General features: G+C 37.1%; 4 protein-coding genes and 1 pseudogene across 11 annotated transcripts; 2 read left to right on the forward strand and 3 right to left on the reverse strand.

Annotated features, from left to right (window-relative positions):
- The first annotated feature begins 1074 nt into the window (after positions 1-1074).
- On the forward strand, positions 1075-3167 carry LOC103326673 (Pentatricopeptide repeat (PPR) superfamily protein). The gene has a single exon (XM_008228909.3). It carries the CDS (start codon positions 1534-1536, stop codon positions 3133-3135), a length of 1602 nt encoding a protein of 533 aa, XP_008227131.2. The 5' UTR covers positions 1075-1533; the 3' UTR covers positions 3136-3167.
- Positions 3168-3390: 223 nt separating this feature from the next.
- On the reverse strand, positions 3391-11173 carry LOC103326660 (F-box/kelch-repeat protein At3g06240-like). 8 transcript variants are annotated; one of them, XM_089047829.1, is made up of 6 exons: positions 9911-11172; positions 6506-6584; positions 5250-5505; positions 4961-5100; positions 3818-3883; positions 3391-3648 (listed from the first exon to the last, which is right to left on the reverse strand). In XM_089047829.1, exon 1 carries the CDS (start codon positions 11092-11094, stop codon positions 9937-9939), a length of 1158 nt encoding a protein of 385 aa, XP_088903955.1. In that variant the 5' UTR covers positions 11095-11172; the 3' UTR covers positions 3391-3648; positions 3818-3883; positions 4961-5100; positions 5250-5505; positions 6506-6584; positions 9911-9936. The 8 variants fall into 8 exon arrangements, with proteins under 8 accessions (XP_088903955.1, XP_088903954.1, XP_088903953.1 ...); XM_089047828.1 differs by having other exon boundaries at positions 5250-5523; positions 6450-6584; XM_089047827.1 differs by having other exon boundaries at positions 5250-5523; positions 6405-6584.
- A 1958-nt stretch (positions 11174-13131) lies between these two features.
- On the reverse strand, positions 13132-15773 carry LOC103326661 (cell division cycle protein 48 homolog pseudogene; annotated as a pseudogene).
- A 2811-nt stretch (positions 15774-18584) lies between these two features.
- LOC103326663 (receptor-like serine/threonine-protein kinase SD1-8) lies at positions 18585-24319 on the forward strand. The gene is made up of 7 exons (XM_008228903.3): positions 18585-20316; positions 22320-22460; positions 22704-22897; positions 23002-23212; positions 23299-23536; positions 23621-23771; positions 23876-24319. Exons 1-7 carry the CDS (start codon positions 18972-18974, stop codon positions 24191-24193), a joined length of 2598 nt encoding a protein of 865 aa, XP_008227125.1. The 5' UTR covers positions 18585-18971; the 3' UTR covers positions 24194-24319.
- A 773-nt stretch (positions 24320-25092) lies between these two features.
- On the reverse strand, positions 25093-25845 carry LOC148919008 (desmethyl-deoxy-podophyllotoxin synthase-like). Its single transcript, XM_089047825.1, has one exon. The coding sequence runs from the start codon at positions 25840-25842 to the stop codon at positions 25216-25218; it is 627 nt and encodes a 208-aa protein (XP_088903951.1). The 5' UTR covers positions 25843-25845; the 3' UTR covers positions 25093-25215.
- Positions 25846-26195: the final 350 nt, after the last annotated feature.

The raw sequence follows: 26195 nt of genomic DNA on the forward strand, positions 1-26195 counted from the left end.
AATTAATTTATTGCATATTAGATCATTTAACATCATAAAAAATTAATTAAAAACACATCAAATTACAAAACCAGTATTTAAAAGATATAATTTAAAATTTATTCATATTTTTGTTTTAATATAAAAATACCATTTTGCCCCTGCATTTAACAGAAAAAGTTAACAAATTTGACGACAGGACCATTTGTCCTAACGAAAGTATAGTTAAAGGACCATGGGAACTATTTTGAAAATTAAGGTATTCAAATGCAAATCAAATCTAAGTTCAGAGACTAACAAAATGATTAGCCCAAACAATTATATAACCAATACATCCAACAGGATTGAGACTTCAATAAAATAAAAAAATAAAAAGAGATTGGGTCATGAACACTCAGGGAAAAAAACTATAATACGAACTGCAATTTGGCTACTTTGTCAACTTTTGATTTCCTAATGTTGTGCTGTGTTTTGTGGGCTTTGGCCTTGTCTGGCTTTTTGCTGTTATGTGGGCTCTTGGCTTTATGTGGGTTTTATGTCTTTATGTGTGCTTTTATATACTTGTTTGTTTTATTTGTAGAATGGATTCTATATCTCTTTGTATTGTATTTTGTGTGAACTCAATTATTTGAGTTCATTTTGATGTAATTTGACTTAAATCTTCTATTCAATGAAACTCGATTTCGAACACAAAAATATATATATATACAAAAATAGGAGGGCTTCATTCTAAGAAGCACGGATACGGATACTGGATACGAATACAGGAATACGATACAACACGACACGGGGATACGACAAATTTTCAAAAATTAGGATACGATACGTCGTGGATACGGCAATTTAAAAAATATATAAAAATTTAAAAATAACAATATATATAATTTAAAACATATTTTAAATAACATAAAAATGATAATATTATTACTTTTAACGTACTTACACTTGTCTTGGTTATAATATTATTACTTTTAATAAGACAAACAAAACAAAATCCTTTTGTCAAAACGATAAGACCAGCCATCACGTGGGGTGTGGGTGAAACTGTGAGTATTAAACAAACAAAATCCTTTGACCAAAAAAGAAAATACAAAACAAAATCTTTTTGTCAAAAGGATAAGACCAGACATCAGAACAGAGAAGCACGCGTGAGAAAACAAAATGAAAATGGAGAAGAGAACCCGACGCCGCCAACAATGAAGAATGAAGAAGAAGAAATTGATGAGTAGGGCCGCCGCTGGATGAAGAAGAAAAAGGAAGATCTGGGCTTCTTAAGGATGAAGAAGAAGAATTGATGAGTGGGGGCACCGCTGGATGAAGAAGAAGAAGGAAGATCTGAAAGAAGAAGTGGAGACGTTTTCTGATACGCGTATCCTAAACATCGGATACTCGTATCTGTAATGTCAGATACGTGTATTTTTTTGTCGTTGACCGTATCCGTTTACTCAGATACGTATCCATCGCGTATCCGCACGTATTTACAGCATATCGGATATGGGATACGCACTTCAACCAGCGTATCCGTGCTTCTTAAGCTTCATTCATCCTTAGTCCATGGCTTTTTTGCTGCGTCGAATTTCAAAATCTTTAATTCCCATACCCATCAATCAGGAAACCCGACTAATCAATACAGACTCAGCACCGAAAGATGTTGCCAAAGCCATCCGTGACTCATTCAGAAGCAGTTGGAATTGGGACACTCTGACGACCAAATTTGAATCTGTTAAATTAGATGGAGGGCTCGTCGAGAGTGTTTTGTTAGAATTGAAGGAACCCATTGATGCAAAACGTGCTCTGGGTTTCTTCCACTGGGCAGCTCACAGGAAAAGCTTTGAGCATGGAGTTTGGTCCTACTCCATAACCATTCATATTTTAGCCAGAGCCAGGTTGCTCATGGATGCTAGAGCTTTGCTTGAATCAGTTCTGAAGAAAACTGCTGAAAATGGTTCTAAATTTTCAGTTGTGGATTCATTGCTTAGTAGTTATGAGGTTACTGCTTCAAACCCATTTGTGTTTGATTTGCTGTTACAGGCTTATGCTAAGCTGAGAATGTTTGAGACTGGTTTTGATGTTTGTTGCTATTTGGGGGAACATGGGTTGCCTTTAAGTCTTATAACTTACAACACTCTGCTTCACGTGGTTCAAAAATCTGACCAGACTGCTCTCGTTTGGAAGATTTATGAGCATATGGTTGGAAAAAGAAATTACCCAAATGAAGAGACAGTCAAAATCTTGATTGATGCTTTGTGCAAGGAAGGGAAGTTGAAGAAATACGTTGACATGTTGGACAGGATCCATGGGAAGAGGTGCTCTCCTTCTGTGATTGTGAATACTAGTCTGGTTTTTAGTATTTTGGAGGAGGGTAGGGTTGAAGAAGGTTTGATGTTGTTGAGGAGAATGTTGCAGAAGAATATGGTTCTTGATACAATTGCTTACTCATTGATTGTTTATGCTAAAGTTAAACAAGGAGATGTATGCTCAGCATGGGAGGTGTATGAAGAAATGCTCAAGAGAGGTTTTCGAGCAAACACTTTTGTCTATACCTTGTTTATGGGAGCACATTGTGAGGGAGGAAGAATTGAGGAAGCACAAAGCATGATGAATGAGATGGAAAATATGGATTTGAAACCGTTTGATGAGAGCTATAATCTTCTTATTGAGGGATGCGCTAAAGCAGGAAGAGTGGAAGCAAGCTTGAGTTACTTGAAGAAGATGGTGGAGAATGGGTTCATCCCATGTCGTTCGGCCTTCAATGAGATGGTTGGAAAGTTATGTGAAACAGGGGATGCAGAGCAAGCAAATACAATGTTTACTATACTGTTAGATAAAGGGTTCTTGCCAGACAGCATCACATACGCTCATCTGATTGACGGGTATGGGAGAAAAGGTGAGATTCAGGAGGTTGTGAAACTCTATTATGAGATGGAGTCCAGGTCGCTTTCTCCAGGAGCATTGGTTTTTACATCCGTGATAAAGAGCTTCTGCCAATGTGGGAAAGTGGAGGAAGCAGAAAGGTATTTGGGAATCATGAAAGATCGTTCAATAGCCCCAAGTTTATGCGTATACGAGACATTGATTGCCAACCACTTTGACAAGGGCAATGCAGAAAGGGCCCTTCACCTTAAGAATGAAATGGAACTTATTGCATCGATTTAAATCAATGAACTCTCATTTGAATTGTCTTGTAATTCTCTTTTAAGTGGGTTGGAACGATCATGGAAAGATGAAAAGCAATGAGAAGCACTTTGGAACCAATTGTCTTGTAACTCATCTGTCACCACAGCATGCCCCACAAATATCAAGGCTCCATTTGGATGGAGGTATTTGAAATAAAGTACTTGAATTTGACAATAGGGTAAATTTGAATATATTTGAAACAATTATCTGAAAAAGAATATATTTGAAACAATATGCACGGAATCATTTGAAATTCATTTGTTTTATTCTTCTGATACATGGACTGTAATAGTGTAAATAAACAAAGTAAACATATTGTCAACTGGATTCCAACATTTGGAATCACTTCATCTGAATCCCTAAGATGTAATGGGAAATGAGTGTTACAGAGAACTATGAGAAAAGTTTTGTACTTGTACATCCCTACTATAGCTAAACCAATTACTTCTGGAGTCTTGAAGCTCATTTCCTATAGTGAATCCATATTTGCCCCTGCGACACAAGTATGGAAATGAATAAAAGATTTTCAGTTTCATTTCTACAAATAAATAAAACAAAATGAAACTTATCATAAATCTATTTTTTTTATTTTGGTCAGAAGCTTATCATAAATCTATTTAAATTTGAAAACTGAAGACAAAAAAAAAAATTCAAGAAAAACCTTATGAGACAAGGGTGCAAGTGATGAAAACAACCACGTTGGCGGGGGAGGACAATCCACCATTTCCTCAACAAATTACATGCAATCAGTTAGCAAAATCATTGATGAAAATAAAGAATAAAGGATGATCAACCTACAATAGAAAAAATTCATTCCCCAAAAATTTGGCCATGACTTGTACAAAGAGCCAGGAATAAATGACATGTGGTACTTATTAAAAGCCAAAGGTAAAAAGGAAAAAGCAATGACAACGTCTCAGGAAATCACAAACATGATTCTTTTGACTCCTTGATTTCCTTACAAAGCCAATCTAACTGAAACACCCAAAATGAGTGAGAGATATGAGTAGTACGAGGCTAGCCAATATATAACATCAAGGACTTGTATCTATGAGCCCAGCTACCACGTCTAACAAGAAGGGTATGTTTGGATGTGCTTTTAATATATTGAAAGAAACTTTTAGATACCTAAAACGATTAATCTTTGGCAAAAATAATAAGAATTCTTTTTGGAGAAACTTTTAGTGCTTCCTGATCAAGAAACAATAATAGGTTCCTTATCCGAAAGCATTGTCAAGTGAATCTGCAAAACCACTTGAGCTTTTGAGGAAACTTTCTATGTGCCTCTAACAAAAAGTGCTACTGAGCAAAAGTTCTTAAACATAAGCACTTCAAAACATTCCCAAAAATTTGCTGTTTCCTATTGAGTACCTAGCTCTAGAAGGACAAAAGGAAAGTCAAATTATGAAGAAAAAAAAAATTTAGCAGATAAATATTTGGCACGAAAACATTATTATGTTCGGATATGCTACAGTAGAAGGGTGACAAAAAAACGCATAACAAATCCTGCCTAGCCTATGTATATTTATACTATCTTTGAATAATTTCCAGGCTGAAAAAAACTGACATGACAAAACTAAAACCAAAAAATTCATCTAACAAAACAATGTATGCTCGTATGTGCGGTGATCGAAGCAACTTCTTCCAACTCCTTTTAGTCAAAGTACAAGCTAAGCATTTGTATTCAACACAGGGACCATCAAACAATGGTAGAACTATTAAAACCTTATTCAGTCGTGCACCAAAAATACAGCAACAATTTAAAACATTCAAGAAAGTCTAGAAAGAGATTGAGTGGATTTACCTTCTTTACCTCTCCTATCTACAGTTGTCTCATGCTTAATGTTCTCAGTCAATAACGTAAGGGTAACGGGTGAAGCAAGGCTCTCCCTGTATATCCCAGCTCTACCAACTTTGGGAAATCCATAAATTGAAAGATTCTGACTGCTTTGTAAAAATTGTGCATAATCAACAGGTCATTGCACAACAACAGAAGTTAGAAATGCATGATTACGATTCGGAAACTCATCCACATTCAAAGAGTAGAGTGAATTATGTTCCAATTTATAGAATTGCATGGTTTAGATCCACACCTGAAGCGGCATAACAACCTGACTGGCAGCCCATCACCTATTATCTCCATTGGGAAGTTAGGGTTTCCATCAGCTGCTCCCTCATTTTTTCCAGCCACATTTCCTTGGGAACAACTAGAAAGTGTGGCCTGCGTGTCTTAACAAAATGTAAGTTGTGTGTTAATGCTGAGTCAGACTCCGGGCAGAACTCGTCAGGACTTGACTTGCAGTTGTTTTTGGAGCTGGGCCGGTCAAACTTGGGCCTTCGGGTATGACACTTGACAATCCAATTGCCCTTGCAAATAAAAACAATTTCCGTTATTGTGGACTCCAAAATGATATGCCTAGAAGAAAAAAAAATTATGGCACATTTACGTTTTTTGAAATGGGAAAAGTAATGAATCAGGGAAATCATGAATAGGCGAGAAGGAATGGGCATGAGATCAACTATTTCCCCTAATCGGAAGGCATTAGCAAATACAAGGGAAATCAGGAATCAGAATAATTTCAATACTCATTAACAAGTAAACATACCATGAAAATCAAACTTCTAGAAAGAGTAAAGCATCCCAAAAGAAGGGGAAAGAAATAAAAGAAATTCTCGACTTAGATAGTAATTTTCATACGAGCACTATTTTAGTCCCTTTACTTATTCACCACCAAATGATGTGAAAGTATTTCGTTTATTCAAATACGAGGCCACTTTAAATGTAATTATTCTGAATAAGTAGGTGTAGCCGAGAGACTGTTACACCATTCCAAGAATACTTTCATAGCATGTGTAAGACAGACTCTGTATAATTAGCCCTATTCAAGGCTAGCAAAAATTTCAGTTCTTACGGAATTCAGTTCGATACCAATGCTTTATTTAAGCACCAGCAAGTTTACAAAATTGCAAAGGGGAGGCCTAATGCCTTATTTGAACTCACGAGTTGGGGGTGGGCTAATTCTCTCAACCAGTTATGCTAACTTAAAATTTAAACAAGCATCGTAATCAAGGATACTGCAGCAATTAACAACCTATAAACTTTCATTTGAATTGTCTAGCAATTTCTTTAAGGATGTTAAAGCAGACGAAGAAAACATCAGCATAACCTAGGAGTGCTTTCGAACCAATTGATATGCCATCATTCCAAAATGAAACTGATCTATCAACGAAGATTTCACAAAGAACACCTAACACATTGTTCAAAACATAAAGATGCAACGGAAGAGACAGACAGAACCGCTGGAAAATCTTTGTACTGGTACATCCTACAATAGCCAGCCAAACCATCCAATTTTTGGGTCTTCAAGATAATTTCTTCTAGAACCAGAAAAGGAACCTAATGTCTTCTGGAGAAAACAGATCTGCCCCTGTGACACAAGGATGGCATTACGTAAAGATTTCAAGCAAACATTTCTCTAAAATGAAAAAAATTCATAAAATACCAGCATTCATTTCTTTACAGAGTTCACAACTGAATCATAGCATTTAATTTGTAAACCGAAGACAAACAATAAAAGCATGGAAAACTTATGAGAAGAGGCCACATGTGACAGAAACAACGGGGAAAAGGGGGCAACAAGCCACAATTTCTTTGAAAAATAACATTAAATCAGTTAGCAAAATCATTAATGAAAACCAAGCATAAGAGAAAATTATCACTGTAACAATGTTGGAAAGTCAACCCCAGTAAATATGACTCATAGAAGAACCAGGAATAATCAATCACATTAGCCACTTATTAAAACCCAACAGAATAAAAGGAAATGGAAACATATTAGTAACTCAGAACCAAGCTCTCTTGACTCCTTGATTTTCTTACAAAACCATTCTAACAAACAGAAGCATCCAAAAGCAGTGAGATACTAGTTCTATAGACTCATTAATCATATAACTTCATCGACTTGTACCTATACACCCAACTACCATGTCTAACAAGGAGGATGTATTTGGAAGTGCTTTAAATGTGTCAAAAATAATTTAGATAACCAATATGCCTTTACTAACAATTGGAAGAAATAGACAGAATGCTATTTCAGTTAAAGAAACAATTTCTGTGCTACATGAAGAAGCATTCAAGCACCTAACAGGTGCTTTCTTCAAAAGCGTTAATGAGGACGAAACAATGCCTACGAAATCCTACCTGTCCTATGGTCTTGTTAAATCCAATTAAAACGAACATGCACGCTGCTCTGAATCATTCCATGGGTGAAAGAGACACATAGGATAAAACTATACTGCGAATGCAGCACACAAATTCTTGTTATTAAAAACAAAACAAAAAGAGGGGAAAAAAAAATACAGACTCTGATATTAAGAAAGCTTAAGCTCGGCATATTAAAACAAGCACCATCAACCAAAAACTATTATAAATAAATAAACTTGTGTCCAACAAGCGTGTGCTTTCAGTTGAGCCAAAAGTGCTTTAAATATATATTTAAAAAATGAAGCTTTTGTTAATACTTGGAAAAAATTAGACAACAATGCATTTTCGGTTGGAAAAACAATTTCAGTGCTTCATGAAGAAGCACATAATAGGATTCTTCAAAAGCATTTTCAGGTCAATATGCAAAACATAATTGAGTTTCAAATGAAATCGTTTGTCTTTTAGTGAACACGGTACTAGATGTTCCATATAGAAGTACTTCAAAACAGGCCCAAGCGTTTTCTGTCTCCTGATGAGCAAAGCACTACTCTACAACGGCAAAAGGAAAGTAAAAGTACGAGAATGTTAAGCAGAGAAATATTTGACATGAAAGATTATAACATTCATGAATCATGACATAAACATAGGAACAATGCCGAAAAACGCATAATTCTGCCCGTCCTATGGTTTTGTTAACTACCAAATAAAGCGAACGAGCATAGTGTTCTGAATCATTCCATGGGAGAAAGAGTAAGATAGGACAAAACTAAAATACAAATGCACCACCAAAACCCTAGTTAATAAAGAAAAAACAAGTATAATTTTTTTTCTTCATAATATCAGTTTGGTTTCCGAGTATGGCTGCCATTCCATTGATAGAAAAAGAAAAAAGAAAAACATATAGGCTCCGATATTAAGAAACCGAAGCTTGGCATATTAGAAACAATCACCATCAGCCAATAAAACTATAAAAACCTCATGTCTGACAAAAAGGGTGTATTTTCCAGTGCTGTTATTGTGTCAAAACTGCTTTGGGATAACCAAACGCGGTTTTTAAAAAAAAAAAAAAATTGCCAGAAACAGACAACAATGCCTTTTCAGTTAGAAAAACAATTTCAATGTTTCGTGAAGAAGTATGTAAAGGTGCAGTCTTCAGAAGCACGCATAGGTAGTCTTTACAAGCATTGTCAGGTGAATAGTTTCCAAGGAAATATTTTATGTGCTTTTAGCAAAAACAGTACTAAAAGCTCGATATAGAAATACTTCAAAACAAGCCAGAGCTTTTAGCAGAGAACTACTGTACGAAGGCAAAAGGAAAGTAAAAGTACGAAAACATTTACCAGATAAATATTTGACATGAAACACTGTCACATTCATGACATACAATACAACACTAGGAATGATGTTGAAAAACACATGAAATCCTGCCTGTCCTATGCTTTTGTTAAACACCAAATAAAATGAACATGTATACTGTTTCGGATCATCACATGGGTGAAAGAGACGGATAGGATAAAACTATAATGCAAATGCAGCACAGAAATCCTTGTTAAAATTTTTTTTTTAGTATGATTGTTTTCTGAGCATGCCTGCCATTCCTTCTACAGGAGAAAAAAAAAACATACAAACTCTGATATTAAGAAAGCCTAAGTGTGGCATATCAAAAACAAGCACCATGAACCAATTAAACTATCAAAAACTCGTCTCCAACAAGAAGTACTTTAAAGTGGTTTTAATTGTGTCAAAACTGCTTTTAGATAAACAGAGATGTTTTTTTTTTCTTTTAGTAATTGGAAGAAATCGACAACATTGCTTTTTTTGGTTAGAGAAACAATTTCAGTGCTTCATGAAGGAACACCTAACATGTGCATTCTTTAAAAGAATTGTCAGGTCAACACCAAACATATGTGAATTTGTAATGAAATCTTACGTGCTATTCGCAAACAAATAACTAGATGCTCCATAGAGAAGTACTTCAAAACAGGGCCAAGCTTTTGCTATCGTCTAACGAGTATCTAGCAAAGAACTACTGTACACAGGAAAATGCAGAGTAAAAGTACGAAAACATTGAGCAGAGAGATATTTGACACGAAAACTGTTACATTCAGGACATACAACAACACTAGGACTGATGATGAAAATCACATACAAAATCCTGGATGTCCTATGGTTTTGTTAACTACCAAATAGATTGAACATGTATACTATTCTGAATCATTCCATGGGTAGAAGAGAGATAGGATAACACCATAATGCAAATGCAGCACCAAAAATCATTGTTAACAAAGAAAAAAAAAGGTATAAAATGTATTTGGTTTCTTAATATCAGTTTGTTTCTGAGCATGACTGCCATTCCAATCATTGAAAAATAGAGAATAAATACATGAACACTCTACTATTAAGAAAGCCTAAGCTCGGCATATTAAAAATAAACACCATCAACCAATAAAACCATAAAAATATTGTTCAATAGTGCATAAACAATACCGGAAAGAAATTCAAACAAACAATAAAGTCTAGAAAGAGATTGATTGGATTCATCTACTTTACCTCTTATATCTGCATTTGTCTTATGCTTAAAGTTCTCGATCAGTAATGCCATAGTAATTCGGTGAAACAAGACTCTCCAAGTAGGTTCCAATACAATCAACATGGGGAAATCCAGGGATTGATACATTGCAAAAGCTTTGTTCCTTAAAATTGTACATAACCAATTGCTTCTGGAACACCAACAGATCATGATTTTCCTTCCAAAAACCTGAAAGTGATAATTCGGAATAAGGGATGGAGATCTTTATCTTAGTCCATGACTGCCCCTCTCCATATTCATTCATGACCCAAAACTCATTATAAGTTCCTTCATCACTACAATGTGTTAAACATAGGCAGTCCCTGAAGACCCCCAACACACAATCTCCCGCATCACTGGAATACTCAACCGGCAAAGGAATTTCTCCAGCTTGCTCCTCTTCTAAAAGGAAAGCTACAATCATGGATGTCTGGTCTGGTGTTTCCATTATCCAATGAAGAGTTCCATTGAGCAGGACCGCATGAAAGGTATATGCCCCAGAATAGGGAAGTGAACACTCGATCTCTTCCCATGAACCGATTTTCAACGAATAGACACAAAACACAAGCATATCGTAAAACACAGCAGAAACCACCTTGTAATCATCAGTGGAGTGATCAAATCCAAAACCCAGGTGTTGTATATTATCTGGGGCCTCTGGCAGTTCCTCGGATTCCCCGGTAGTTGGGTTAACCAGATATATCGTCATTGGCATTTCAGCTAGCTTGCACAACAATAAACCATCACAGTAAAACAGGTCTACAACCCTGTAAGATGGTAGGTCACCGCAAACCAATTGGGCCTCAGGGGCAATCAAATCATCAGCACCGTGATCATTATTCTGATTCAGAATTAACTGGTCGAGGTTAACAGAGTAAAGGGAACAACAACCTGGCTCATTGAAGATGAGTCTTCGTCTTTGGTAGAACACATCATCGTTCTCAGAAGTTTTGTTAAAGTGCATTTTGATAAAATTAGGGTCAGCGATGAGAGCATTCCATGGCTTAGATACACACCTGAAGCGGCCCAACGACTTGACTGGCAGCCATGATAGAATCTCCACTATCAGCTCCCATGGGAGGCTAGGGTTCCCTTTGTCCATCAGCTGCTCCGCCATTTTCTTGCGCAGCTTCGATCTCTCCGGAGCAGACCAAGCGTTCCCCATGGCCAAAAGCAGTGTTCCCTTCTTCTTCGCTGGAGAAAACCAAGCGTTCCCCCAAAACCATCCCCTATGATATAAATCTTCTTCCCCAAAAGTAAAGTATTCTAATTTGACGCTGGGTGGACCAAATTTTGAACGGCCTCTTCAATTGCGTTGGACTTGGTTGTAGACTCGTGACTTTCAAATTGGGCTTCCAGTTGGGCCAAATTTGGGACTACGTTTGTTCTGTTGAAAGATGCGGAAACGGATTCACTGTCGGTCAATTAACCTAATTCACATCTGCAATGTGTTTTTTTTTTAACTGATTAAAAAATTCTAGTAGGTTCTTCAGTTAGATGTGAAAGACATGTATTCTCTATACTCCCTTCATAAAAGAAGATGGTGAGTTTCGTTTTGTTTCTACTTTAGTCGTGTTACATTTATACATGTAATGAAAAAGAAAATACATAAAAAAAAAATGTAGTATATAAATGTGTTTCCTAACATTACTGTCTCTATTTGATGAAACACACGGGATTGATTGAAAAAAAAACAAAATTTTGTCAAAAGGAAACAAAATTAATTTCCTTTATAGATCGTTATTTCCCCTAATTACTAACGAAAATGTTGTGCCAAGTGCCTGTCCCAAAAAGATAAAAAGTTATATGAAAAGTTGACTATAAAAACAAAATACAATGACAGTTTCTGAAAGAACTTCACTCAAGAAAAGAAAAAACAAAACAAAAATATGAGACTGTTTTTGTGATGATCCCACACAGAAGCCCACGGTGCAGCAAAATTGGTGTTTGGAACAACCATGTCTTGTGTCTATAAATGGATAAAAAGGCACTTGTCAAGCTATAATACCATTCAGGATCATCTACAAAGTACTAAAAACCTCATGCCAATAAGACTTCTTCTAAGACATTAGAAAGATGACCAGAGGTTTTGAGGACAAACAAACACAAATCGGCTTTTGTTTTCTGTTAAGGATCAAAGCGCGCTATTGTTTATGACTTCGTGCCTAAGCTGTGATGAAATGTATATATAAAATCTCTCTTGAATGGCTCATGGTTTCTTTTTACTGCAGCAAGAGGAACATTTGGTTATTTTGCTCCTGAGATGTTGTATAAAAATGTTGGCGGTGTCTCTTATAACGTATATGTCTGTAGTTTTGGAATGTCTTTTTTTCCTTAAGGAAATGGCAGGGAGAAGAAAGAGTTTGAATGCATTTTCAGAGCATTCAAGTCAAATTTGCATTCCCTTGTAGTTGTATGTGATCGTATCTGCGTTATTGTGCATGCATATGAAGCCTAGTGATCATCCTTCTATGGAAAAAGTCATGGATATGCTCGAAGGAGAAATTGAAGCCCTGAAAATGCCTAGCAAGTCACATGCCAAAATGTTATGTATAATAACGAGTACTGTTTCTCGTCTTTGTGCTATGCAGATTTGGCTGTTGCTTCCAACCAAATGCAGATTACGGTGCAAGGTCTGCCATGGTTCCAAGAATTCAGCCTCCTCCCGGATTTGGTATATGAGCTGGACCAAAGTTGCAAATTTAATTGCTTGAAATTAGCAGATTTAATTGCTTGAAATGATTCAAAGTTCTGTCCTAATTCTTGTTTACTTGTATTACTCTGCAGCAGCAACTGAGGGGCTAGTTTGATCTAATATGGTTTTCCCTAATTTTGGAATTGTAGCGTGCAGATTGGTATTATTGGGTTAGTGATACAGTTGGTCCATTATTTTTCCATTAGTTTTCCATTAATGGTGTGTTGCTTAGATCCTCGTTTTCAAGTTTACATTGGAGTTTTTTTGCCCCAGTTTCTTTCAAGTTTACGTTGAACTTGGAAGTGACTAGAAATTTATACTCATCTATGCTAAAAGCTTAAAAGGTGATATGATGAATGAAGTTAAAATGATGACAGAGGATGTTTAAGCCATTTGTGCAGTAAAAGAAGTTATTGGACTCCATCTGTATGAAATTATTGTTAGTAATTATGAGACAAAACCACAGAGATTTGATCCAAAAAGTAGATAAAATCAGTTTGTATTTCTAGCTACAAATACAAGAAGAAAAGACAGAAAAAAATTAAAAAACACAATCAAACCAAATCATATGTTATGCTATCAACCAGCTCAAAATTAATCTACGAGTTTTCTCTCTAAAGCAAAACTGGAATTCAAACACGAAAAAGACGGGAAACAAAACGATCCTAACTGTATAAGTCATCTTCTTCAGCCCCAGCAGAAGCAGTTGCAGAAGGGTCATATCCAGAAGCACTGTCTGCAAACCTGAATTCTGTTCCCAACCCTCTTGACTGCTGCAATGTCTGAGAAAATGCCTGGTATTTACGGATATCAGCATTACTAACACTCCTACGAGCATACTTCATCGATTCCTCGAAATGAGCTGCCTTGATCTCTGCTACTTCATTATCAACATCCTCCTCCATAGCCTCAGGGTTCTCATTTTTCATCCTATCCCTCACAATATCCTTCTCAATGTTTTCTCTAATGGCATATTTGCACGCACGCTGGCATATTTCTGTTATATCAGCACCACTAAATCCTTGGGTGTACTTGCCAAGGGCTCTGATGTCCACATCTTTGGAAACAGGAGATTTCCTCAAGCAAGCCCTGAATATTTGATAGCGAGATTCTTCATCAGGGAGAGGGATGTAAATCAACTGATCCAGACGGCCTGGACGTAGAAGTGCAGGGTCTATAATGTCAGGTCTGTTGGTGGCCCCGATAACGAAAACAGTTTTCTTTGCAGACATTCCATCCATTTCTGTAAGGAGTTGGTTCAGTACCCTATCAGCAGCACCCCCTGCATCGCCTGTGCTGCTACCTCTCTGTGTGGCAATGGAATCAAGTTCATCAAAGAACAGGACACATGGAGCAGATCCACGGGCCTTGTCGAAAATTTCGCGTACATTGGCCTCACTCTCTCCAAACCACATTGTAAGCAATTCAGGTCCCTTGACACTGATGAAGTTTGCTTGACACTCATTGGCAATAGCTTTGGCGAGAAGAGTTTTACCACATCCAGGAGGGCCATAGAAAAGAACTCCCTTTGAGGGTGACATGCCAAATTTCTCAAATTTCTCAGGATGCTCCACTGGATATTGAACCGTCTCTTGAAGTTCCCTCTTTACATTCTCGAGACCTCCAATGTCTTTCCAACTAACATTCGGCACCTCAACAACTGTTTCACGAAGAGCGGATGGGTTGCTCGTGCCAAGAGCCGTCTGCAAGTGCTCGTTTGTAACTGCCATTGAATTAAGTATCTCGGCATCTATTTCCTCATCTTCTAAGTCAATCACGTCCATCTTCTCTCTGATGCATTGAAGTGCAGCCTCAGTACACAAAGCAGCTAGATCAGCACCAACATAACCATGTGTGTCCTTAGCTATCTTGTCTAAATTAACTTCTTCAGCAAGCTTCATGTTCTTGGTATGAATACGCAGAACCTCAAGACGCCCAACTTCATCTGGCACACCAATATCTATTTCCTTATCAAATCTTCCAAACCTTCTGAGAGCTGGATCAATGCTATTTGGACGATTTGTAGCCCCGATAACAATTACATGCGCACGGGATTTTAGTCCATCCATGAGTGTCAAGAGCTGGGAAACAATCCTCCTCTCAACTTCTCCATTTGTCTTGTCTCTCTTGGGAGCAATTGAATCGATCTCATCAATAAAGATGATTGATGGTGCATTCTTCTCTGCTTCCTGAAAAGCTTTCCTGAGGTTGCTTTCGCTCTCCCCAGCCAGTTTCGACATGATTTCTGGTCCATTGATGCAGAAAAAGAATGCCCCAGTCTCATTAGCCACAGCACGGGCAATTAGAGTCTTACCAGTTCCAGGAGGTCCATACAACAGAATACCCTTTGGTGGTTTCACACCAATTATCTTAAACAGCTGAGGATGCCTCAGCGGCAGCTCCACCGACTCGCGAATCTGAGCCATCTGTTTCCTTACTCCACCAACATCATCATATCCAACCTCATCTAATGACCTCTCCTCATCCTCCCTTCTCACAGGCTCCCCGTCACAGAAGATTTCGGTCTCGGGCGCCACCACGCAGTATTCAGGGGGGTCAGTTTCGACAACCTTGAACTCCACACTCCTCATCCCTCCTCTCACAAGGAAGAGATCACCCTTCCTCATGGGTCGGTAGGCCTCGAAAAAATAAGGTCTCAAATATGTATCAAACAGATTTCCAGTGACCCCTTGGATACTGTCATCCACAGGAAGTACGTGAACACGGTTTCCATACTTGACATCAGCGCATTGGTAAACAGAAACGACATCTCCAAGCCTAACCCGTAGGTTGCTCCTGACAACCTTGTTCATCCTTATCTTTGGTTCCTCACATTTGTCATCAGCAACTACAATGCAGACCGTGTCCTTCCTTTTCTTTCCCTTAATCAAGATTGTGTCCCCACGAAATAGCTGGAGCCTCTCCATAGACTCTGGGTGGAGCGTGACGACAGAGTTGTCGTCATGGATAGCTTCATCCACAACAAGCCGATTCACAGCCTTCTTGCGGTCAAGGATTGCCGTAGTGAAGTCCTTCTTTGAACCCCCAGTGTCCGAAGATTGATCAGCTTTGTTGGTCATCGTAACGAGGAAGCAGAAGATCGAAGAAGACGAAGCGAGAGAGTATGAGGGTTTTTGAAGCGAGATCGAAGAATGCAAATAAAGAAGCAGAGAGAAAACAGAGAGAGCAGAGTAGCTAAAAGCAATGTGGTGGTTTGTGTTGTGTTGTGAACTTGTCATATTTATGGGCGAGGGAAACTTTTTCTTGTTAGGAAAGGTTTCCTAGTGTTTCTGTAAACATTTTGCACTTTTTACAAGAAAATTATCCTACTTGAATTTAATTTCCGTGTTCAATAAGGACATAGACCAGTTTCCTAATTGAATTAATTTCCGCAATCCATAAGGAGGTGCACCTTCATGTCCATCCCAAAGATTCCTAATTGACATAGGTCTACATATTGAGTCCCTGTAGTTTGCTTTGTTTTACATTTAAAAAGCACTTATAATTTTAATTTTCTCTATCGAAATTTTGTACTTTACTTCAATTAATACTACCATGTATGTCCGGTATTTTTTTTAAATGTTTTTTTTAATAAATGTTTTTGGCTAACGAGGTCTAGGCCAATAAAAAAGAATTTTGATTTGTAGATCCAATGATCTCATGTTCAAATCTCATGGAAAAATCAAGAAACTTTGAGTTTATATATAAACGCTAAAAGCTATAAATTGAAGGGAAAAACCCAAAATTGACATGATGTGTGAAATATTATTATTATCTTTGCATTATGATTTTTAGAAGAAAGAAAACTCTGATGGTAGTGTTGTAATTTAAGGTTTTTCAAGGCTTGTATGGTATATTTGGTCCATTTGAAAAGTCAAAATGGGCTTTCTTTTTAAGATATTGTATGGTTTTGTCCTTTTAAAAAAATTGTATGGCTTTTCTATATTCTAAGTCCTACTTATGGACTTACATGGGAAAAGCCCTTATTATTTCACGTGCATAGAGCCCAAGCCATGTCAGGAAGGGAATTACAGGAGCTTCTATAACGAGGAGTTTAAAGTGAAAAGCTAATTTGAGGGTTTCAATCCCACCATCAAACCATTTAAAATGTTCAAGTCAATTGATTTTTTTCACATTTGTTAATAGTGAGATTAAACCTCTCAAATAAGCTCCCCAATCGAAACTCCTTATTATAGCATTTTCGGGGAATTAAGCATTAGTTTTCCGTTGCAGCAATCCCAATTGGTACTACGAACGGAGTACACCAAAATGAATTTCACAGAACCTTTATCATCAAACTTTATAAAAACACACAGATTAACTTTAATGAAGCTTTTAAACAAAGAGAAAGCAAATAAGTAGCAAATGGTCTTCGCCTGACAACAGGAACAAAAATAGTTCAGAAAAGAATTGCATGTCAAAGTTCAATTTGTAGAAGATCAAAATGCTGGCTCACCAGTTTCTTCATTATTTTTCTCAAATCTTATCTGAAACTTTCATGCTGCAATATGCCCTACTAATTTATCATATAACAGATAATTATTTTGAGACATGACCTATATAACAGTTGCTGAACTTTTCCCCATGAGTCAAATTCCAGAAACCCAAACGTTATATTTGGTAGCCAATATAATTCTTTAATTAGAAAAGAAAAGAACTAACTCATTTCTTTTCTATTTGTTTATATAGAAAATATAAATTAAATACAAAGTTTGAGACATTTTTGCACAAAGCGGTACTTGATTTTATTTCTTTTGAATTCTTTAGGATCGCCTTTAAAATGAATGATTTCGATAATCATAAGATATTATAAAAGAATAAAAGAAAGAGGGAGAAAGTAGAAGAAGAAAGTACAAATTTATGATAGCAGCTAGGATTCCCATAATTAAGAAAAACATGAGTTTCGAACTTAAATAATATTGAGTTATATCAGTTAGTCAAGGCAATGTGCTTGATTAGTGTAGAATATATCGCCCTTGTCCAAACAAAAACAAAAGATTGTTTGGTTGGTCAATGACAAATACCGAAATAAAACATAATTCAGATGGTTCTAAAATTTTATAAAAATCAATGACTTTGATGGTCAAAAACAGAATAAAGAAAGATTCAAAATCATTGATCATGACCAAAATCTTAAATTTTGATTATGATTTCTGAATTTAAATAAGAAATGAATGAATCTTCTGATAAGCACCTAAACTAAAACGTATTCCATATGAAAAATGACAAAAATACAATTCATTTGATGGTGAACGACATAATATAATTTGACCACAAAAAGGAAGAAGACATAATATAAAGAACATGTGCACCACGACCAGGGTCTCCCTGTACAGTATCAATGAGATTATTTACATTCACAATTTCTACTAAATTTTTTCTTTTTAATTCTTACGTTACACTTTGAAATTCTTTTTAATTCTATGAAATTTCCAGATATGAACTTAACCAAGTTAGGCTAGAACGAATGTACTCAAATTCGAATTCTCAATATTCATAATTTAAATTATGATATTAAAATAGAATATCGTTCATATTAAAAAAAAACACTCAATAAATCTGAAACACCACTATCGAATGTCAACAGAATTTTTGGTATTACAACACTGATGCAAACTTATGCCAACTATCTGATCAAACATTCAAAATTTGACCAGTGGAAACTGTAAACGTTTTGGCTCATCCTCATCATAGTACGTTTTGCTTTTGGCTTGGAATCTAATACTTGGTTGACCCAAAAAAAAGATGAGACTTGCATCTACACGTAGCTCCAAATTTTCAGACACTATTCATCAATCAGATCGAAAGGCAGGCGAAAATAATGAAGACAAATCCAACGAGGCTACTTGGAGCATTTCCACCCCATTTGTGGAATGGCAAATTGCAAGGGTAAGTTAGGATTAATTCACCGCACAATGTGTATTGTGAAAAAGTTGAAATAATATGTTAGGGTTTGTTTATTTATTTATTTATTTTTTGTGTTTTTTGACTAAACAATAGAAATTCATTCTAAGAACGGAGCACAAATTCAAAATACAACAGTAAGAACACAGCCCCGAAAGGAGGTTCTTGCAAGGGTTTGGTTGTTTTGTATCGTGATTGAGTCCGAAAAGTGGAGTGGTAAAAAAAGAAAAAATTAACTCAATCCGGGTAAATTGGGAAACTAGTAGTAACTCAGTAGAAATATCCTCTTAAGCTGGTTGTTTTCAGACTGCAAAGAAATAAGAGACCAAGAAACATACATAAAAGCCAGAGTCAACATCTCTCTTTCTCTTCACCTATCAATGAACACCAAATGTCTTCCACAATAAAAAAAAACAAACCCGGTGACCAAATGCCATCCCCATATGCTTTCTTCACCAACAGAAGCCGCCTCATTTTGTGAAACAATGAGAGCTTCAACAAAGCACCAAATCTGCTCCTCCATTCTCTGCCTCACTTTACTCACTTTCTTCCCACTTGCCACCTCCAAAGATACCTTGTCTTCCCCTCAATCCCTCCAAAACAACCAAACCCTTGTCTCCGCCGGTGGCGTCTTTGAGTTGGGCTTTTTCAAGCCCGGCGCAACTTCAGGTTGGTACTTGGGAATTTGGTACAAAAATATCCAAGAAAAAACAGTTGTTTGGGTAGCAAACAGAGACAACCCAATTTCAAATTCATCCTCAGCAACACTCAAACTTGGTGACCATGGCAACCTTGTCCTTCTTGATGGTGAAAATGGAAACATCACATGGTCCTCCAATGAAACCCAAGCTACGAGCCCAATTGTTCAGCTTTTAGATTCCGGCAATCTGGTCCTCAGAGATGGGAATTTAAACCGAAACGGCCCGACAGACCAGTTCCTCTGGCAGAGCTTTGATTACCCAACAGACACTCTTCTGCCAGATATGAAGTTGGGATGGAACTTAAGCTCAAACTTGGACAGGTACATAACCTCATGGAAAAGCACAGAAGACCCATCAACAGGTGATATTTCTTTCAAGCTAGACTACCGCGGTTTCCCGGAGATTTTCCTGAGAAAGAAACAGAGTATAACGTACCGCAGCGGCCCCTGGAACGGGGAGAGGTTCAGCGGTGTGCCGGAGATGACACCTTCAGACGGCATCCAATTCAATTTCGTGGCCAATTCAGAAGAGGTCTACTACTCTTTTTCGGTGCGCAGCAATTCAGAGTCGTTTTATTCACGATTGATTGTGAACCCAAATGGGGAGCTTCAACGCCTGACGTGGATCGAAAGCAGAAACATTTGGAACAAATTTTGGTACGCCCCAAAAGACCAATGCGACGATTACAGCGAGTGTGGTCCGTACGGCATTTGTGACTCAAATGCTTCTCCGGTTTGCAAGTGCTTGAAGGGTTTTGAGCCCAAGAACTTGCAGACGTGGGATTTGAGGGATGGGTCTGATGGGTGCGTGAGGAAAACGGATCTGGAGTGTTCGAAGGACAAATTTTTGGCTCTGGGGAACATGAAGCTGGCGGAGAGCGGCGGCGCTTTCGTGGACATGAACATGAGCCTGGAGGCGTGTAAGAAAAAGTGTTTGGAGAGTTGTAATTGCACCGCGTATTCCGACGCGCGGATATCAGCTGGAGGAGGCTCAGGCTGTGTCATGTGGACTGGGGACCTCTTGGACATGAGGCAATACGCAGAAGGTGGACAACATTTCTATGTGAGATTGGCCGCTTCTGAACTAGGTACCTTTCCCTTTTTCTTTATTTTTCGTAGTGGTATCATTGTTAGGAAATTATGCTTTTCAGTCCGTGTGTTCTGTCTCGATTTTAATTTTGGTCACTGACATAATTAATTAGATAAAATCCATATTTTCAGTTTCAGAAAAAGACTCTTTTTAAACCCTTACCAATTGCACTCACCTCTAAGAACACAAAGCCTTATGCGTGTATCGTTTTGTTTTATGCAAGCGATATTGTGGGAGCGAAATTTGTCCTTAAAATTTTAAATATAGGATAATTACCTTTAGTCACTTAAGTTGCAAGTCTCTTATCATGCATGCGTCGTTTTGTAGTTGTGTATCATTTTTGGGGGTAATTAAAGCTTATTTCCAGTGTGCTAGGATATCATATTATTAAACGACCAAACCCCAACAAACGAGAGAGAAAGGAAATGCGCGTCACAGGTGTGAATGAGGTGTCTATATATACTATTAGCTATTATTATATGTCAATTTTCATGCTCTAAGTCTGCATCACGTGTTATGTATTTTGTTTGGTAGTAGTGGTTCTTCTTTGTGAAGACAGCTTCACTCTTTTTCCTCAATTTGAATTTATATTTGACCTTTTTTTAGTTGGGAAATTTATTATTATATTTAATATAGGGTTTAAATTAATATATATATATATGAAATCGACTTTAGAAACATACCCAAAATTCATTTACAACATAACAAAGAGGCTTTAACTTTTTATAAATTATAAAACTGCCATTAATTTCTTAAAACAAGCCTAATCCCAAAACCTCATAAAAAAATTCAGAACACTTAATAGGGTATCAAAATAATTTAATAATTAAAATTAAATTCAAGAGAGTTAGCTGTCATTTTTTGGATTTTTTTTTGTTTGTTTATAGAAATTAAATGGTGTAGAGTTTATCTATATCATTAATGCTAAGGATAGGTATATAACTAAATATCTTTTTTTAATTTTTGGTGCCATAATCAGCCGGGCCCCACCCGAACAAGAAAAATTAAAAGAAGACCCTTGGACAAACGGCTGTCATTATTTCCTTTTAAGCTGCTTTTTTGGACGGTCACATGGCACCTGGTATACTAAACAATGTTTTAGGCAGCTCTTGGTCCAAAATTTAGGGCTAGTGGGCCGCCATTTTTGACTTGGTTGGGTTTTCTTGGGCCACCGGTCCTTTTCAATCTTTGCTTTACGAAATCTTTGCTTTACGAAATTAGTAATTAGGGTAATACCGCGGCAAAATGGCCTGAATTTTTCAGGCGGGACAATAATTCTGTGGGTTCCACTCAAGAATTTAGTCAAGGTAAATTAGACCTTTTGATTACAAAGTCCAATGTGGTATAAATTAGGTAGGAATTTTTAAAATAAATAAATATGAAATATTCAATTTGAAGTGGGAATGGTGAAAAGGTGACTGCAAAATTGCTCATCTAAAGTTATTAGTCGATACTATTTTTGAGTATCTTAAAGAATGTAGCTAGGTCTTGTAGCGTAAGTAATGAAGATCATTTATCTATTTACTTGAAGTCTCAGATTTGATTTTCCTTTCTCTCAATATCGCTTGTGTTTTTATAAAATTGTGGGTGCTATGGTACAAAATATGTAGGAGCTTAGGTTTAGTACCTGTCTCATGTCAAAGGTCTATCAATCTTTCCATTTCATAAATGTTCTTAGCCGTTCACCTATGAATACCTATGGTCTTAGTTGTTCACCTATTAATGCTTGCAAACATGTGGGCCAAATTGCCCGTGGTTAGGTATGATTTGTCAAATCCATTTGGATGGACCCTCCTTGGGATATTTTGGTAGCAGGGTTTTCTTTTACATTTAAATTGTGGTGTTATCTGCACGTTTATAATGTTATGCCACGTGCTTATCTTAAGAACATTCCAATCTCCACCTTAGATCCAAATAGGATGCTTACTAAAGTGAAGAAATATACATTTTGTAAGAACATCAAATATGATCACTAACTATGTACAGTAATGTTCATTTCAGATGGAGATGGGAAAACGAAACGATTAATCATGATCGTAGGCATTGTAGTTGGTATTGGCATTCTGCTTGCAGGACTTGCTATCTGTTTTGTATGGAAGAGGAAATTGGCTATTATGAACCGAGGAAGAATAGAACAAAAAGGTACTACCAAGTAACTTATATATACTCAACAACCGGAAAGATTATTTGGAACGGGTACCAATTTACAGTCTCTAGTACATTGTTGATATTTTGTTGATATTTGACAATGTTGATCAAATATCTTGCCAAACGTCGACAATGTATCATATATTGTAGATTGATACCCTATACCAGCCAATCGCTCCCCATTCAACCTCAAAACTTAGATGTTGAGGTACAAGTTTTTTGCATACTTATGAACAGGTCCTAATGAAAGAAGCCAGGATTTTCTGCTAAATGGGGTTGTTATCACAAGTAAGAAGGAGAGCTACTCAGGTGAAAGGGGCAATGATGAGCTAGAGTTGCCATTGCTTGATTATAGCACTGTAGCAGTGGCCACAGATAACTTTTCTGATGAAAATCAACTGGGACAGGGTGGTTTTGGTTGTGTTTACAAGGTAAGAACAATTTGTTTAAAATCAATCACCCGATCATACATACATTAAATAAATTGCAGAAGCAACTTGGGACAGATTTAGTGACTTGGTTAATCCAATTGCAGGGTACGTTGGTAGAAGGTGAAGTAGTTGCCATCAAGAGACTTTCGAAGAACTCTGGACAGGGAACGGAAGAATTCAAAAACGAAGTGAAGTTAATCGCAAGGCTTCAGCACCGAAATCTTGTCCGACTGCTTGGTTGCTGCGTTGATATGGATGAAAAGATGCTGATTTATGAATACATGGAGAACAAAAGCCTGGATTCTGTTTTGTTCAGTGAGTGCCTTGCTCAACTACTTCTTAGTTTAATAACCAAGCTTGAGATGGAACTAAAAAAGGTTGATGATTGATAACTGTTACAGGTCAAGCAAAAAGGTCTATGCTGGATTGGCAAAAGCGTTTCGAGATTATTTGTGGGATTGCTCGAGGACTTCTTTATCTTCACCAGGATTCTAGATTTAGAATTATTCATCGGGATCTCAAGGCAAGCAATATTTTGCTTGATGGAGAATTGACCCCGAAGATTTCGGACTTTGGAATGGCCAGAATATTTGGTAGGGATCAGACAGAAGCCAATACCAGAAGAGTTGTGGGAACATAGTAAGTACCAATGCCCTGCATATACAATAAGCTTTCTATTTTTCTGACCATGTATGCTGATTTCACTTTATTTTTGGTCTGCAGTGGATATATGTCTCCTGAATATGCCATGGACGGGCTCTTCTCGATCAAGTCTGATGTCTTTAGTTTCGGTGTTCTAGTGTTGGAGATCATTAGTGGTAAAAAGAACAGGGGATTTTATTACTCAAACAATGAGCTAAACCTCCTAGGACATGTGAGTAAAAAGGGCACAATCTAGAAAAAACTTTATATTTCATTTCATGCCTATGCATCACTAGATTCACTGCTAACAGAAAAAATGACTTGGAACTTTTGCAGGCTTGGAAGCTATGGACAGAAGGAAATGGGTCGGAAATAATTGATCCCTCCGTTGGGGATTCATATTTCCCCTCCGAGGTGTTGAGATGCATGCAAGTTGGACTTTTATGCGTCCAAGAGCGCGCGGAAGATAGGCCTACAATGTCGTCTGTGGTTCTAATGTTGAGTAGTGAAACTGCAACAATGCCTCAGCCTAAAACCCCTGGTTTTTGCCTAGAAAGGAATAAAAATCCACTTGAAACAGATTCTTCCTCTAGCAAGCAAGACCAATCCTGCACTGTAAACCACGTAACAGTCACAATGCTGGATGGTAGGTAGGTAGTGAAAGCTATCACCTCATCAAATCATGTCTGTATATCTTACAAAATCCCAATTTTCTGATTGATCAAAGTTATACATTTTAATGTAAATTTTTTATTTATATATGGATCGACTTTGAAGATATATTCTTGCTAGCTTGAATTGTTACCGAATCAACCCAAAACAATAAAAACCTCCATTTGGATGGCAGTGAAATAATATTGGGTGACAAGGAGTTACTTAAGTGGTTAATTGATTAACGACTCGAGTCATTTAGCTCATGTGATCGAGGAAAAAAATATTCCCATTTTTTTTTCTTCTTGTTTTGGACACCAAAAATTTAATTAGGAAGCCTTGGAATGCAAGTCCATTCACAAAATAATTCCCATTGTCTCACCACTTTCGCCAAAATTCCTGAACTTTGTAACACAACAAAACCCGCTTGCTCAAACAAGTTTTGAAGCCTTTTGGCCATGAATTTCCAACAAATTGGTACAAATTCTAAACCGGAAAATATGCAAAGCCCACTAACCACTGTCCTCCAAAATCCCCATGTGGTTAGAGTGAAGCTGCAGGGTGATTTTCCTGGTTCAGCAGCTACGCCGTGTGCCTCCTCTGTTCTGGTAATTGACTATAATATTGTTCTTTTTGTTTTTTTTTTTTTTTCTTCTGGTTAACATCAGGATATCAACCAAAATACCAAAAAAATCAGAAAAATAGAACAAATAGAACCCTAAAATATCCAAACCCAGAACTGATTAGGCATGTAGACCTACGAAATTGAGTTTTGGGAATTACCCATTTGTGCAAATATTCAGCTCTGTCTGTTCTTTTAATTCTCCGAATGAGTATGGTATATGTGTTTCTTCAGATATGCTCATGATGATAGAAAACGCATTAATGTGCATGGTTCTTAACTCAATTGGATTTGCACAAGTCTTTGATTTTATACACTGACTAGGCATTGTAGTTCTTACAACATTGGATAACATAAGCCAACAACGATTGCTCTGGAATAAATACAAACAGTTATCTCATAGTTAGGATTTTTCAGTAGGCGGAGGATGATACGAAATGGGAATCAAGTGCAGATCTTGTTTTCTCTGGACTGCAATGCCGAAGGCCTCAGTCATGTCCAAGTCTTCATGCTTCATCCGGTTGGGGAGTGTCCAATCAAAATGGTATAACAAGAATGCAAGTGGAAGTTCAACGTTGGCAAGACCATAAAATATGCCAGGGCATATTCTCCTCCCAGCACCAAATGGGATATATTCAAAATTTGTTCCCTTGTAGTCAATCAAGCAATCGAGGAACCTATCGGGATTAAAGCGCTCAGGCTCATTCCAGTAATTGGGATCTCTACCAATTGCCCATGCATTCACAATTACCTTGGATTTCACAGGTATTTCGTATCCATCAATCTCGCATTTCTCTCTGCATTCTCTTGGAAGTAACAGGGGAGCCGGGAGGTGTAACCTCAGTGTCTCCTTGATAACCAAGTTCAAATATTTCATCTCTCCAATGCATGTTTCATCTATCTGTCCTTTTCTATTAAACACTTGCCTCACTTCATTCTGTGCCATTTTCATTACTCTTGGAGTTTTTATCATTTCTGTTATTGCCCAATCTACAGCTGTAGCTGATGTCTCACTCCCAGCAGAAAACATATCCTGAAAGTGATTAATTTATTAAATGATCAAAAACTAGTTTTCCTCTATGAATTGTCAAAGAATTCTAAGTAAAGAGAAAAAGAACCATTCCTAAACCCAACATAAATAATCTTAAATGACAAAAAACCAGTTATAAATGTTGACTGTTAAGAGTACCTTAAATATCAGGGACAGATTATGGAGAATAACAAACACGTGAAATACTCTCATCAGTAAATCACACATCATGCAAATGCTGTACATTGGAGTTTTAATGTACAATTAGCATGCAGGAATACTTTTAACCAGCTTTTTCAACTCTGTAGTGTGTCATATGGTTTCGACTAAAAGAACTAGTCGAAAAAGTGTTG

The sequence above is a fragment of the Prunus mume genome, linkage group LG3 (assembly GCF_029339155.1).
Source record: "Prunus mume cultivar Tortuosa linkage group LG3, ASM2933915v1, whole genome shotgun sequence".
Lineage (NCBI taxonomy): Eukaryota > Viridiplantae > Streptophyta > Magnoliopsida > Rosales > Rosaceae > Prunus > Prunus mume.

Coding starts and splice junctions, on each gene's coding strand:
- LOC103326673 (XM_008228909.3), top strand. CDS start 1,534: ATGGCTTTTTTGCTGCGTCGAATTTCAAAATCTTTAATTCCCATACCC.
- LOC148919008 (XM_089047825.1), bottom strand. CDS start 25,842: ATGTTTTCTGCTGGGAGTGAGACATCAGCTACAGCTGTAGATTGGGCA.
- LOC103326660 (XM_089047831.1), bottom strand. CDS start 11,094: ATGGGGAACGCTTGGTCTGCTCCGGAGAGATCGAAGCTGCGCAAGAAA.
- LOC103326663 (XM_008228903.3), top strand. CDS start 18,972: ATGCTTTCTTCACCAACAGAAGCCGCCTCATTTTGTGAAACAATGAGA. Junction 23,213..23,298: donor CCTGGATTCTGTTTTGTTCA/GTGAGTGCCTTG, acceptor TAACTGTTACAG/GTCAAGCAAAAAGGTCTATG. Junction 23,772..23,875: donor AGCTAAACCTCCTAGGACAT/GTGAGTAAAAAG, acceptor GAACTTTTGCAG/GCTTGGAAGCTATGGACAGA.